Source organism: Penicillium samsonianum (genome assembly GCF_028829775.1).
Source record: "Penicillium samsonianum strain IBT 33392 chromosome Unknown utg000006l_segment0_segment0, whole genome shotgun sequence".
NCBI classification, from domain to species: Eukaryota; Fungi; Ascomycota; class Eurotiomycetes; order Eurotiales; family Aspergillaceae; genus Penicillium; species Penicillium samsonianum.
The window spans coordinates 727,172-739,434 of NW_026643264.1; the positions used below are offsets into that span (position 1 = coordinate 727,172).

General features: G+C 44.9%; 2 protein-coding genes across 2 annotated transcripts; one reads left to right on the plus strand and one right to left on the minus strand.

Annotated features, from left to right (window-relative positions):
• Positions 1 to 1,877: 1,877 nt before the first annotated feature.
• N7471_010438 (uncharacterized protein) lies at positions 1,878 to 2,975 on the plus strand (the record flags this gene model as incomplete). The annotated part of the gene is made up of 1 exon (XM_057283157.1): positions 1,878 to 2,975. The coding sequence occupies one exon, from the start codon at positions 1,878 to 1,880 to the stop codon at positions 2,973 to 2,975; it is 1,098 nt and encodes a 365-aa protein (XP_057132136.1).
• A 7,565-nt stretch (positions 2,976 to 10,540) lies between these two features.
• N7471_010439 (uncharacterized protein) lies at positions 10,541 to 11,256 on the minus strand (the record flags this gene model as incomplete). Its single annotated transcript, XM_057283158.1, has 2 exons — positions 10,541 to 10,936; positions 11,056 to 11,256. The coding sequence occupies 2 exons, from the start codon at positions 11,254 to 11,256 to the stop codon at positions 10,541 to 10,543; spliced, it is 597 nt and encodes a 198-aa protein (XP_057132137.1).
• Between the last annotated feature and the right edge of the window lie 1,007 nt (positions 11,257 to 12,263).

Consider the following 12,263-nt stretch of genomic DNA (forward strand, 5'->3'; position numbering starts at 1 on the left):
AGAGGTCGTAGGAATTTGCGATATTCGCATTCGCAATCGTAAGTTGTAACGTAATTCCCAAGCGGCCCGCCACCCCAAGCGGTCCGCCACCCCCAAACACCATAGTAATTGCGACAAATTACAATTTCACAACTCGCCAACAACAAATTAATTGAAAGGCTTCTATGTGTTGTTATAGTCCAACATACGTCCTCTATAATATCTTATGCTATAGAATTAATAAGCTTATCGTTAAAGCCAGAAAACCCCATTTTATCGACATTACTGGTGTAATTTTTGGTAAAGCGGTGCGATAAGTGCTAAGCAGGCATTACTACGCTGGTTTGACGCTATTGAAGGTGACGAGCATATATCTATAACTGATAACTGATACTAGGTATATCAATGATACTCTAGCATATCAGTGGATTCAGGTCTTCCACAAATGGGCAATTGGTCGTACAATTGGTGGAAAAAGGCTTGTTTTATACGACCGTTTTTTATCACATTTGACGCGTCAATTCGTTGAATTTTGTGAGAAGAATAATATCATTTTATTCTTCTTATTCTCTCATACCAGCCATACACTACAGCTTCTTGATGTCGGGGTGTTTAGAGTGTACAAACATTAGCATAGTGAGGCTGTTGAAGCGGCTACGATAACTGGATGCCGCAAATTCTCGAAGGATGAATTCCTACACTCAATTGGAGAAACCAGACGAAAAACCTTCCGGCCGAATATAATTAAGCTTCGATTCAAATTGACTGGCCTCTGGCCTATTAATTCCAAGCTTATTACTGATGAATTGGAGTCGTACGATCCATATCATGATTCATGACAATTTACCCCGGCAAGATACTCCGTCAACTGGCTCTCAAAACACCGAATTCAGCACTCCAAAAACAGCAGAGAGAAGTCGAAGAATCAGCTATCGTCTTAATCAATACGATCCTACCACTCAGCGTTTCAAAGATGGGCTAGCAAAGCTTGCAAAGGGTGCTGAAGCGCAGGCTATGTTAGCTCTCCAGCTACAGCGGGAATTCGATTCAACACAAGCTGTTATGGGTGCTCGCCACGCCCGGTATGATTCTTCTCCACGCTATACTCAGATAACTGGCATTATCAATTCATCCTAAGTCAAAGAAATGAAGCGAAAAGAATATAAATTGACTGAGAAGGCCGATCAAGAAAAAGCGAAGCGGAAATTGATTTGATCTTGTATACTAGTAGTACATTGGTTAATTGATTTATTTACGATTTTTATTTAATTAATTTACTACGTGGTGGTATACTAAATGGTAGTCAAAAGTAAAATGTATAAAAAAAGTACGGTTTGGATGACATGTACGGTATGGGTGGCGGACCCTCGCAAGCGAGGGTCTGTAATTTTGGTAAAAAAAATATAAGGGCCGGTTATAAGATACTGACTTACAGTACCTGGTCATACAGATTACTCACGTTTACACGTTCTGTGTTATTACAGAGAAGAAAACAGATGAATGCATATTGGGACTAGTGTGTCATGTGATTAGGGTTTAAAAGAGTCTCTGTCCCTCCATATGGAAGGCAATAACGGTCGCCACTGTAAACGTGAACGAGTCCCTTTATTTGCATCAATTTTGGTTATCTTTCTATTATGCTCTCTGCACCTTTCAAAGCTCAAAGTCTGTTTAGCAAAGGAAAATTCTAAAAATGCCGACATGCTATATTTGGAATTTATTCGGTAATCGCCTCGCCAAAAAGCATTGTTTAAAGTTCTATTCATCCTGCTTTCCCCCTAGGTATATCGAGGTTAGGATTCGTAACTTGTAAAACAACTCTTGATATTTATTATTTATTTTAATTACTTTCTGTCATGAAATGATGAGCTAGCTGCGACGGTATTGCTCAAAATACGATGGACCACCACCCACGGGGAAATGACTTAGAGCAGAGCTATGATAAGGTTGCAACTATATTATCGTCTAGTCAAGATAAATCCCTCAGTCTAGTACCATCTCAGGAGACTTGGGAAGCACGAGACTTGCTAGAGTGTCTACGTGAACAACAAGAGTCGTTACACAAAGATATTACAAATTGGTTCCAGCCAGAAGTCCTGGATACGAGCACTGACTGTACAGTGAATGAGAATATCAAATTTCAGTTGACTCCGGCGCCGGGGAGGAAGTGTGTTTCTCTGCCCATACAGATAGAGGAAGGCAAAGAGTGGAGAAAAAGACGAATCTATGCTCGTCCTACATCTGCATTAGAGGCTTCAGCATCCGCAAACCTAGAAAGTTCTCCAGATGTTGGAAGCCTACTAGAGCTGGTTGCGCTTAACCCGGACTTGCAGGAGAATTTTAATTTGAACGGTTTACCTCTCATACAGCAAGCTCTGAAGAGATCTAGACCTGAGCAGTGGGAGCTTCGCGAGATGAGTATCAACTGTGGCATGCCTCAAACAAAGGAACACTACGCATCCCTAGGGGCTCTACCTGATGAATGTACCAATATCAATTGGGACGTGGAATCATATCTCCGGCACTATGCGGAAGAGATGGCAGTGTGTGCGCATTTGACGGGGTTAATAAGAGAGCGATGTACCGGCAGCACCCAAGTCGAGCAAGAGGTGCTGGAGACACTATGGAAGCTAACTGGCCCACGATGGACATCTGTACATAGGGCCTTCTGGCGCATATGGACGTTTTGCCGGATCTTCGGCTGTGCAAAAGGACGCGAAGAGGATATTCAGGGACAGCAGCGTTGGCTGAGTGGTTTCATTGGCGCGAAACTCTTGGTTGGAGCAACCTTCAGCCCGTCGGATGGAAACAGCGAGCTTCTGTCTCTACCTCCTGACACATTTGGATATGGAAATGCTTTGGGACTATCAAAGACTGACGTGCAGGATATGGTAGCAATCTGGACTTTCCTAGAGGATCTGTTGCGTTCTCATCTTTCTTCTCCGCCCGTGCATTGGAGTTGGCAACCAGAGCATAAAGGTGAGACACCAATGTGACCGGCAGTCAGTTACAGTGTCTTTGTTTCTAACTCTTGTCAGCTGAATGGGTGTACTACATTTTGACTCTAGGACTGGGAGCAGTAAGCTATCTACTGAAACAGACGCAACCATTTGAACGGGCCGCAGAACTACGTTGGACTTCCCGAGCAGCATATTCTCCAAACAGATCTCGACGGCCCTTTTTAATTGCAGCCTGTGAGACATGGCTACAAGGCTGTGGCTCCTCAAGCTTCAAGTGAAGAGAGACCACAAATCCATAAAAATTAACCACCCAATCTACGGTCCAATTGAGCCACAATATCAGAGAATGATACAAGCCAAGCTTTACGTAATAAACGTAACCCCCATGGTTCCAGTTTGTTTAGAACTTGTAGTGGTGCGTCTGGTCTGACAAATGGGGTAGATCGATTCCACACAATACATATGGCTTTGTCAAGAAAGCCGTCCATAGAAAATTTCTTTAGCAATCTATCTAGGTATATATGGAGGATAAGCGAGATAGCCACAGGGAAGTAGAGGTTTTAATGACGTTAGGAAACAGTGTACAATGTAAAGATCCAAGACGATACTCTTAGTTCCTACTATGTACAGTCCTACAAAGTAATAACTGACGCTTATCTAAAATCTGGGAGATGCTGTGATCTACCACCTTCTCTTGCGCAAGTGAAAAAGTCCATATTCTTACTCATGGGAGAGATTCTGTTTATATTAGGGCCCCCTTGATCCTCAAATATTGTAGGTAACCTCGTCAGTATTCAGGATATCTGGCCTGGTGCTCAATATGTTGATTTATCTGACTATCAAAATAAAAAGTGTACATTTGTAGCTCAATGTGATTTCGCAGAGACTATGTCCAATTCAATAGAATCATGGGTCATATTGGCGAGGAATTAGGAGTCTAGTCACTGTGACAGATATGTGAAGAAATGTCGGAGTGTTTGGCAAATTGATCGGGGTCACGGAAATTGACGCATAAAATAGACGGCTTGGGAGCCTCCTGTGCACAGCATCCTAATGGACCCTAATGGACCCAAGAGACCACCATCACTTTATTTTGATAGCATGAGACTGAATGAGTATTTGCATTTCGGTCCAACTACGTGACGGGATTTTCAACCGCAAATTACATCTAGAAAAGATCAGACATCGGACGCCGTCAAAAATAAATCGCCACCAACGCACCTTTTGTCCAGCCATGGATTCGCATCGACCAGCCCCGCAACGCCCTCCTCCTTCCTCCAGGATCGCCAGATCGTCGTCAAATTGGGCGATTCCGATGGCGTCAAGCGCTTCCGTACCCAGACACCAGCTGAGATCACGAAGCTGGCTGAGAGGGCCCGGGTGAAGCAGCAAAAGCCACTGATGGGCTGACGGTGGCATCGGCCAAGTTTGTCGCAGCTAGGCAATTGAAATTGGGGGATATCCCGCTTAGCCTCCGCACTGTGAAGGATGCGGAGATAATGCGATGCCACCGCCAGTGCTGGGTGAAAAATTTATGGAAGGAATCGGAAGTGTGTCTGCCGAGCTGGGGGGTTGTTATACACGATGTTAATGTACGATCTCTCGGCATTAGCACGGCTGCTGGGATCGGAGAGCAAGGTAGGAAGCAGGGTATCGTGAAGCAATTGCTTACTGAAATCACCCAGATTGCCTGGCTTGTTCTTCCCGAAGGCAAGAACTCCAGATCACCGATCGTCGAGTTTACCTCACCGCATACCGCAAATAAAGCACTCGATATCGGCACTCTCTGGGACCAAGACGTTCTTACCACGGTCTTGTACGACCGTGCTGCGCGCATACCCCAATGTCACAAGTGTCAGAAATACGGACACATGGGAAACACCTGTTCCAACGAAACCAAGTGCGTTTTCTGCGCTGAGAAGCATCATTCTCGGGACTGCCAGCGGAAGAAAGACGCCACACCCAGTGAACGAAAGTGCGCCCATTGCGGGGGCGCACACAATGGATGCTCGCCGCAATGGGCGCACACAATGGATGCTCGAAGCGGTGCCCCGACTTCGTCAGAGAAATCGACAGGGTGCAGGCTCTCGCACAAGCGAGAGAAAGACACCACCGGGAGCCAACATACCTCTCGATGGCTGCCGACAGGACGCCGGTAGTCACAACAGTGGGAACCGGAAGCTCAGGAGGAAGCGGCTCCGGAACTTCCACAAAGGGAAGCTCCAGAGAGTGAGGGCAAAGCCTATCAAGTGTATTAACCAAACCATCAAGCCTAAGCCAACCAGCGAGTCGTAACGAAGCACCAGCATCATCGGCAGATATCGAGATGCAAGAGGCCTAGCAGGAGCCTCGATCAGAACCCCAGCCGAGGCCGCAGCCGGAGGATACAGATACACCGACACAGGACAAGGCGACACTGGCCAACGAAGCCCAAGCTGAAGTCAGTGTAGAACCGGCGTCCGACGGGGTGACAGGGGTTCACAGACAACGAAGCGTATCCTTATGCAGTGACCGCAATCTATCATTCCGCGCATGGAATTGTGGGAGCAGCTATGGGCAGTTGGTATTAAGGAGATGGATTATGATAAAATTATCTTTTACCCGCAGGCCACCCGCTACGTGGCCAACTTCATGCAACGAACAGGTCTCCTCCAGCAGTTTCAACATGTGGCGCTCGAGGAGCATGACGACGACGACGAACGAACAGGCCTTGCGGCCATGGAGCTAGGTGTGGAAGACGATGGGCATTAGCCAATGACGATAAATGATTCTGTGAAACGAAACTCAGCCAGAGTCGACAAACATGGCAATCAACTGGCCAGGAGAACAACACCGTCAATTGAAACTGAGGCAGGGGGAGGACACAGAGATGGGAGGTGAGAAGTGAGAAGTGAGAATTGGAAGAAGGTGGGTGCACTCCAGGGCAATCGTTATATATTTCTTATATATGGGTTTGTGGCATTACGGGTGTTCGCACCTAACCGGACTAAATTAGTCTCTATCCAGCGTGGGATGAACATTTCTTATATACTTTTGCACTCTGGGTGCCGATAACAGTGAAAGGGTATTCAATGCCGAAGACAAGCCCACATTATTGCAGTCTTTTCTTCTACCGACTCGGAAATTCAAAGCATGACCATCGAGTATGCCAATTTAGATATCAGGAATGGCCACTGTTGTTGGCGCAAGGACTCGCACCGGAATATTGCTTACATGGGTGTGAATGTATCGCCTGCGTCCACCGGCTCTTTTTCATCTTCTGCAACGACTGGATATGAGTGACCTCCTGCAAGGCCAGATCTTTAGGCGCTTGATGACATGCGGAAATTGCAGGCACTCAAACTGGAGCCTCTGATTTCATGGCCAGCACATAGTCCCAGTTAGCACACCACATGCCTAATCATCTCCGTGTCTTGCTTCCAGACGTCAGCTTCTATATTCCCAATTCAAATATTTTCTAAGAAAGGTATTGAGGGAGATTTTAGACCTATCACATTCATGTTCGTATCTAGACCGATGATAATGTAACATAATAGCCTCCGGCCAGGCCATGCCTGCAAAGTCCCGCCTAAATTTACGCTAACTGCGCTTACTAGTTATTATCATTAACGGTCCCCGCATGGACAAGCCTATCTCCGTTCAGACCACGGACAATCAAGAAACTACGCGTATACATCATGCACTACCACAGAGTTTTCAAACCTATAGTAACAGTCCATAGGGCTGTTTTCAACGTGAGGGACAGGTAGACACTAGCTCCGTTATTTGAAAAGTCGTACGATCCCACCGTAACCCTGCTTTGAACGAAGATGAAGAAACGCTAATATCCACGTAAGACACGGTGACCAATACTCATCCTTCAAATAACACTTAAGCGCTTTTAGGAAGCTCCATCCAATTTTATACCTCGTCCGCAATCCGGCTGTTCTCACTCAAAGGCTCTTCGTTTTTTCACTCTAAATTCTTAAATAGACCACTCCAATTCAAGTTCTACAATCACTTTTTTTATTACCTCTCGTATTTTCGTCGATTTCAGGACCGATGCTCGCGTCTTCAAGAACAAAAACCTCCGTTTCTCGTGATATGAAAGTTGGCCTGGTAAATCTCGTAAAATTAACTCACAGGCTTGTAGTGACTGCATATTCTCGGCTAGGTTGCGGCCCACAGATCGTAGGAGCTCGCGGAGTACCATACTTCCGAGGCCGAATGGTGGCTTGAGATTGAAGTGAATTATTTCTTTTCCTCATTGTCATTGTCTATTCTTCATGCCGGGCGAGGAATGAGGTGTTACCGCGAAGATTCCAGAGCCGCGAAAAACCCGAAAGTTGGGGAGGACATGGTCGATAGTGTCGAATACTAAGATTGAATACATGGTGGAAACAAGGTTAATACCCAGAAAATCATGTGACAACTGGTACCATCCATACCATACAAAAGTGCATATTACAGTTAGTCATATATGTCCGCCCAGATTGTTGAAAACGCGGGTTTTGTCATTTTAGTTAGTTAGAGATTCCAGTATATCTGTTTTTGACCATACGTTGTCGTACCGACAGATTTCTGTCAGATAGTTTTCGCAGCTTCCGCCAAGATCGAGCATGGAGAAAATGCCGGCTGAATAATGCAGCAAACCTACCCATTTTTCTTTTTTTATTTAAAGCAGAATAAATCCTTTCGATGAGATGCAGGTAATCTTAAATTACCGATCATGCTAAATTCATGCTACATTTGACCTATGTCTTTTTTTTTTGCTGCGAGGTAGGCGTCACTAGCGAAGTGATGAATTTGCGCTGATGAGGTTTCATAGGGTTTCCTCATTGCCTTCAAATTGTGATTCCCAGTCGATCACAAAGCCCTTTGCAGCGAAATGGCCAGTAATCTTCTTATTACGTCTGTTTCCCGATCCATTTCACGTTCCAAATTTAATGCTCACTTTAAACCGAGGAGGGTCCAAGGTTAGCGTTGAATATGTAGGTTGGAGTACTTTGCCGTCTTCTTGTCCCCTTTCAAACAAAGCCGAGGTGCACTTTGGTAGGTCGTCTCCATTGTGGAAGTTGGATAGTGCGTTTGTTTCGGTACTCATAATGCTCAAAAGTGACCGCAATTGCGGGTATCCAGTGGTAAATGGAGCCAATGTATCTGTACGGGCCTTCATGTGGCATCCTATGTGGCTGCAGTGAAGCAGGCTTCACATCAGAGCATAGGCCTGTAATCCCGGTAGTGAGCGATAAGCAAAGCCAAGAAATTGGGAGACAGCTGTCTTCGGGTCTCTGTCTTGATTGTAGAATGAAGCAAACGCATTGTTCGCAGGTACTGCATTCCTGTAGGATAGTTATATGGCCCAACGAATTGACTAGTATCCGACTGCTACTCAGTCAGTAGCGATTGAATTTTCGAGGATCAGACAACCAACCAGTAAGTCATGGGATCTGTTTGATTGAGCTAGGACCAGCGTGACATTGCGCGGAATACCCCGTATCCCACAAGATGATCTATGTCTCGCATTAGAGAACAATATATCTGAGCATCGTGGTTACTTGAACCTTGGCGAGTTGCCATAGTGACGTATTCTCACGTTGGCCAACGAAATTTAATGAGTCGTGGGTTTGGTACATTGGAGCCGGGCGAGTTTGGTTTGGTCTCTGAGCTTTCTATGTCCAAAATCGGAACTTTGGGAGTCATCTATGTGGAATGGCGTCAGAAATCACTTACGTTGATGTGTTCGAGCACAGTCCAAGCTTTGTATGTATAGATTGGCTAAGTGGTATGAAGAAGGCTTTCATCGAGGCTACTCGAATACTTCTTACTTGTGCGAAAGTCAAAACCCGATACATGCAATACCATTCATTCAGCCTTTTAGAAGTTCGCTGCTTATCAGAAAGGTCCCGCATTATATCGCTAGAGAATACCATTTGCACGCCAGCCGGTAAGACGCGCCATGCGTTGATGGCTAGAGATGATCAATTAACATAGTGCCACAGAGCGAAGGTGTATCTCGATGTTCGAGACTGGGAAAATCTCATCAGAACAAGCGGTGAAGCATCGAACAATATGTGGACCAACAGATTGGTCATTTTTGAAGTCTTTCAGCTCGTATCGGTTTCACGTTTGGGTTCTAGCCAGCTCATCTGCAGATCCTGATTACACGGTTGGGTTTTCCGAATAGAAAACATGGGAAGGATAAGATTAAAATGCTAAACTACATTTTCGTGACTAGATTCGACAGAGCGGCATACGCTGTCTTCCAGATAATCTAGATGGTGCATAATCTGGAAAATATGAGGGTAGGGGATGGGTGTTTGTAGCTGAGTTTCTAGATCCATATTTCATTGATGTTTTTATTTTCCAACTGGAGTAGCGTTAAATAATGGCGAGTAGACGAAGATACCTATGCATTGCAGCTGCTGATCGGCATGCGCAGTCGCCGCTTAGCGCGTCTTTTTTGAATTGGTATCGAGCGCCACAACATGTTTTCTTTTCTCTCTTGGTTACGCAATCAATGAAAGCGGGTATGATTTAGCCAATGAGGCGCTACTTCGGCTTGGTCCCTCATATATCCTGATAGTCCTACCGTGGGTTCTTCATTGAGTCTCTATCCGTGATACCTTTAGTGGCCATGGAAGTCACACTTTCTGACCAGCATGAGGATAACGAGGATTGGATGTCAAGTAATGCTCTGATTTCCTGCCCGACTCATTCCTGCGTTTCACCAATTTGAAACGATTGATCTTCCGATGGTCCCCAACCCAGAAGAAAGTGCATGCCTTTTTCAGAACCAACATTTCATGCACTTCAGCAACCGGATGATAGTTACGACTTCGCTAATACAGCTATCTTGGATCACTCGCTATTCACTGGAAACTATACCGAAAATTGGTCTCTGTAGAGTGCTCCATCGGATGTGATTTCTAATGAAAGGGAGATATTTTAAGATGATGCCCGGAATATGGTATCTGCTGAGGGTTCCAACCTAGAGGGAGCTCAAGAAGGACGCGTTTCAGTACCGCTAGCTACGGTATCGCAGTCGAGGGTCAAGTTTAAACAAGCAGAAATACCTTCGCTAGAGCTTTTGATATCTTTTTTCGATGGAGTGTATCGCTGCCTATATCAGAATTGCGAATCGAAGAGGCCATGGAATGGGAAACAACATTTAAGGTATAAATACGCATCTACAATGAACTCAATACAGTTATTGATATCTAACAGAAGACATATTCGGCATCACCTCAAGCCTGTCAAATGTGCGAACGGTTTGTGTGCTCATCGTGCAGCTGAACAAGCGGATATGGATCGGCATGTCAAAGCATTCCACAGGTTGTTGGCTGAAAGATATTCAGGGATGGCGGAAAACTTTACTTGTGACCAATATGGTACACCCTTCACACGACATGATAATCTAAAGAGGCATGAAAATATGAACACGCAAATAAGGCAGTGATGCATGAATTTATAATATTTACATCTCCGGGCTTCGACATATCATGCTGAGGAAGGCAGCCAGTACTAGTTTTTCAAATCTTAAGTATACTATGCTATATATAGGCTGTCATATCAAAACGATCGAAATGTTGCAGTTACTCTCAATTTATCTAGGCATAGATTTAAACACCCCCTCCCTCCAGGTCGGATTCCTCGTCGATGTCTCTCAATATCTCAGAGCCAATTGATCGTCCACCGCACTCATCTTTCAACATTTTATTCTGCCGGTCAACGTAGGCGTCTTTGCATTCAATTTCTTGGCGGACAATGATAGGTGCTAAGGCAGAACTACCGGATTGGAGCTCAATGATTCCTGTTTTTGAATCAGGATGTCTATGGCTAACCGAGGATTGTCCAAGGGCTTGATTGATGACAAGTTCATGAAGCCCTTGTATCATTTTGTTCAGTAAATCCAACTGCTGTCTTCCAGTCGCATTGAATTTGGAGAAGTTCTCCACCAGAGGCGGTCCCCAGTTTGTCCACACATTTTGGTGCAATTCGGGAACAACCCATTCGAGCTGGGTTGTACTTGAAATACATCTCACAGCATAAACAGGCGGGCTTACTGCAAGCAATATAGCTGTCGTTTTTACGCAAATAGCATTTGGCTGTGGTGAAAGTATTCAAGTATTTGCACCTCCGCATGAAAACGCGGCTTAATATCCCGATATTTGCCTGGGGACTTCTCGAAGATTTGTATCACAGCGTTGAAATTGAAAAGACCATGTTCGACCTCTGGTTCCTCATTATAATTATTCCCTAACATACGGTTGAGAACACCGCCAAGGTTGGTATGTCTGTCATGTTCTGGAGGTGGCACAGATGCTAGAGGCTTCATGGCGAGAACGTCGAAGATTTCGAGTATGTAGCTCACATCAATAGCAGCTTCAAAAATCCCCTTCGATGCCCGTATGCGATGTGCTAGTCGTCCAAAAAGATGCCCCACGCGCGCAAAACATTCAAGTTCTCTTTCTGGGCCTCCTATGTCCTTTTTTTGTACAGACCGGATCTGCAGTTGTGATGCAAATTCCGAATGCCGGGTATCGTAAGCAAACGTGCAAAGTATGAGATCATCATCATGGCTCAAAAGCAAGTTTAACCACCGGCTCAGTGTTCTGGTTGCCAGGAGATTAGTGCCGGCAAGCATAAGACCTTCGAAGTGGCTAGGTACCTTCGTTTGCACTCGGATATAAAAGCTTCTGCTGACAAGAAGCCACGGCATTAGATAAGGGATTCTTTCCCTTGGCAATGCGCATATTTTCAAAGTCGATATAGATTTCGAAAACCTTACCGATAATTATCGCATATCGCATCGGCACACTTTCAAGCCTGCCGATACATTATTTGCGAATATTCGCCGATACGATAATTATTCGCAGATTTTCTAAATAATATGACTCCGATTCCCCCTTCCTTCTACCTCTCATATTTCAACCAACCATGCAGACCATACATCCGTCCCAACTGAGTGGTTTTACCGCCGCCCGCCCTCGTATCTTCTTTCCGTTCAAATCCAGGTCTACATGACAATCTGAAGGTGGATAGGAGAAGGATAGGAAGTTCTACACTGTTCACGCATAGGCCTTGTCAAACGGTACAAAAATATATTTTCAGATGCGAAATCATTTAGAATTTCCTATTTAAAATTACCTATTTAAGAAATCCACTAACCTTAGTAAGTAGTGCAGCGGCACATGGCAAGGGCTATTCACACATACATATATATATACATCATTCTCTCTCATTCAAGCGGGATTTCAGCCAGGAACAGCTATATACATGCACACCTCTATGTTAACTACTTTACATTCAGCCATGTGTTCTTTGCTTGACATGCCCGTTCTT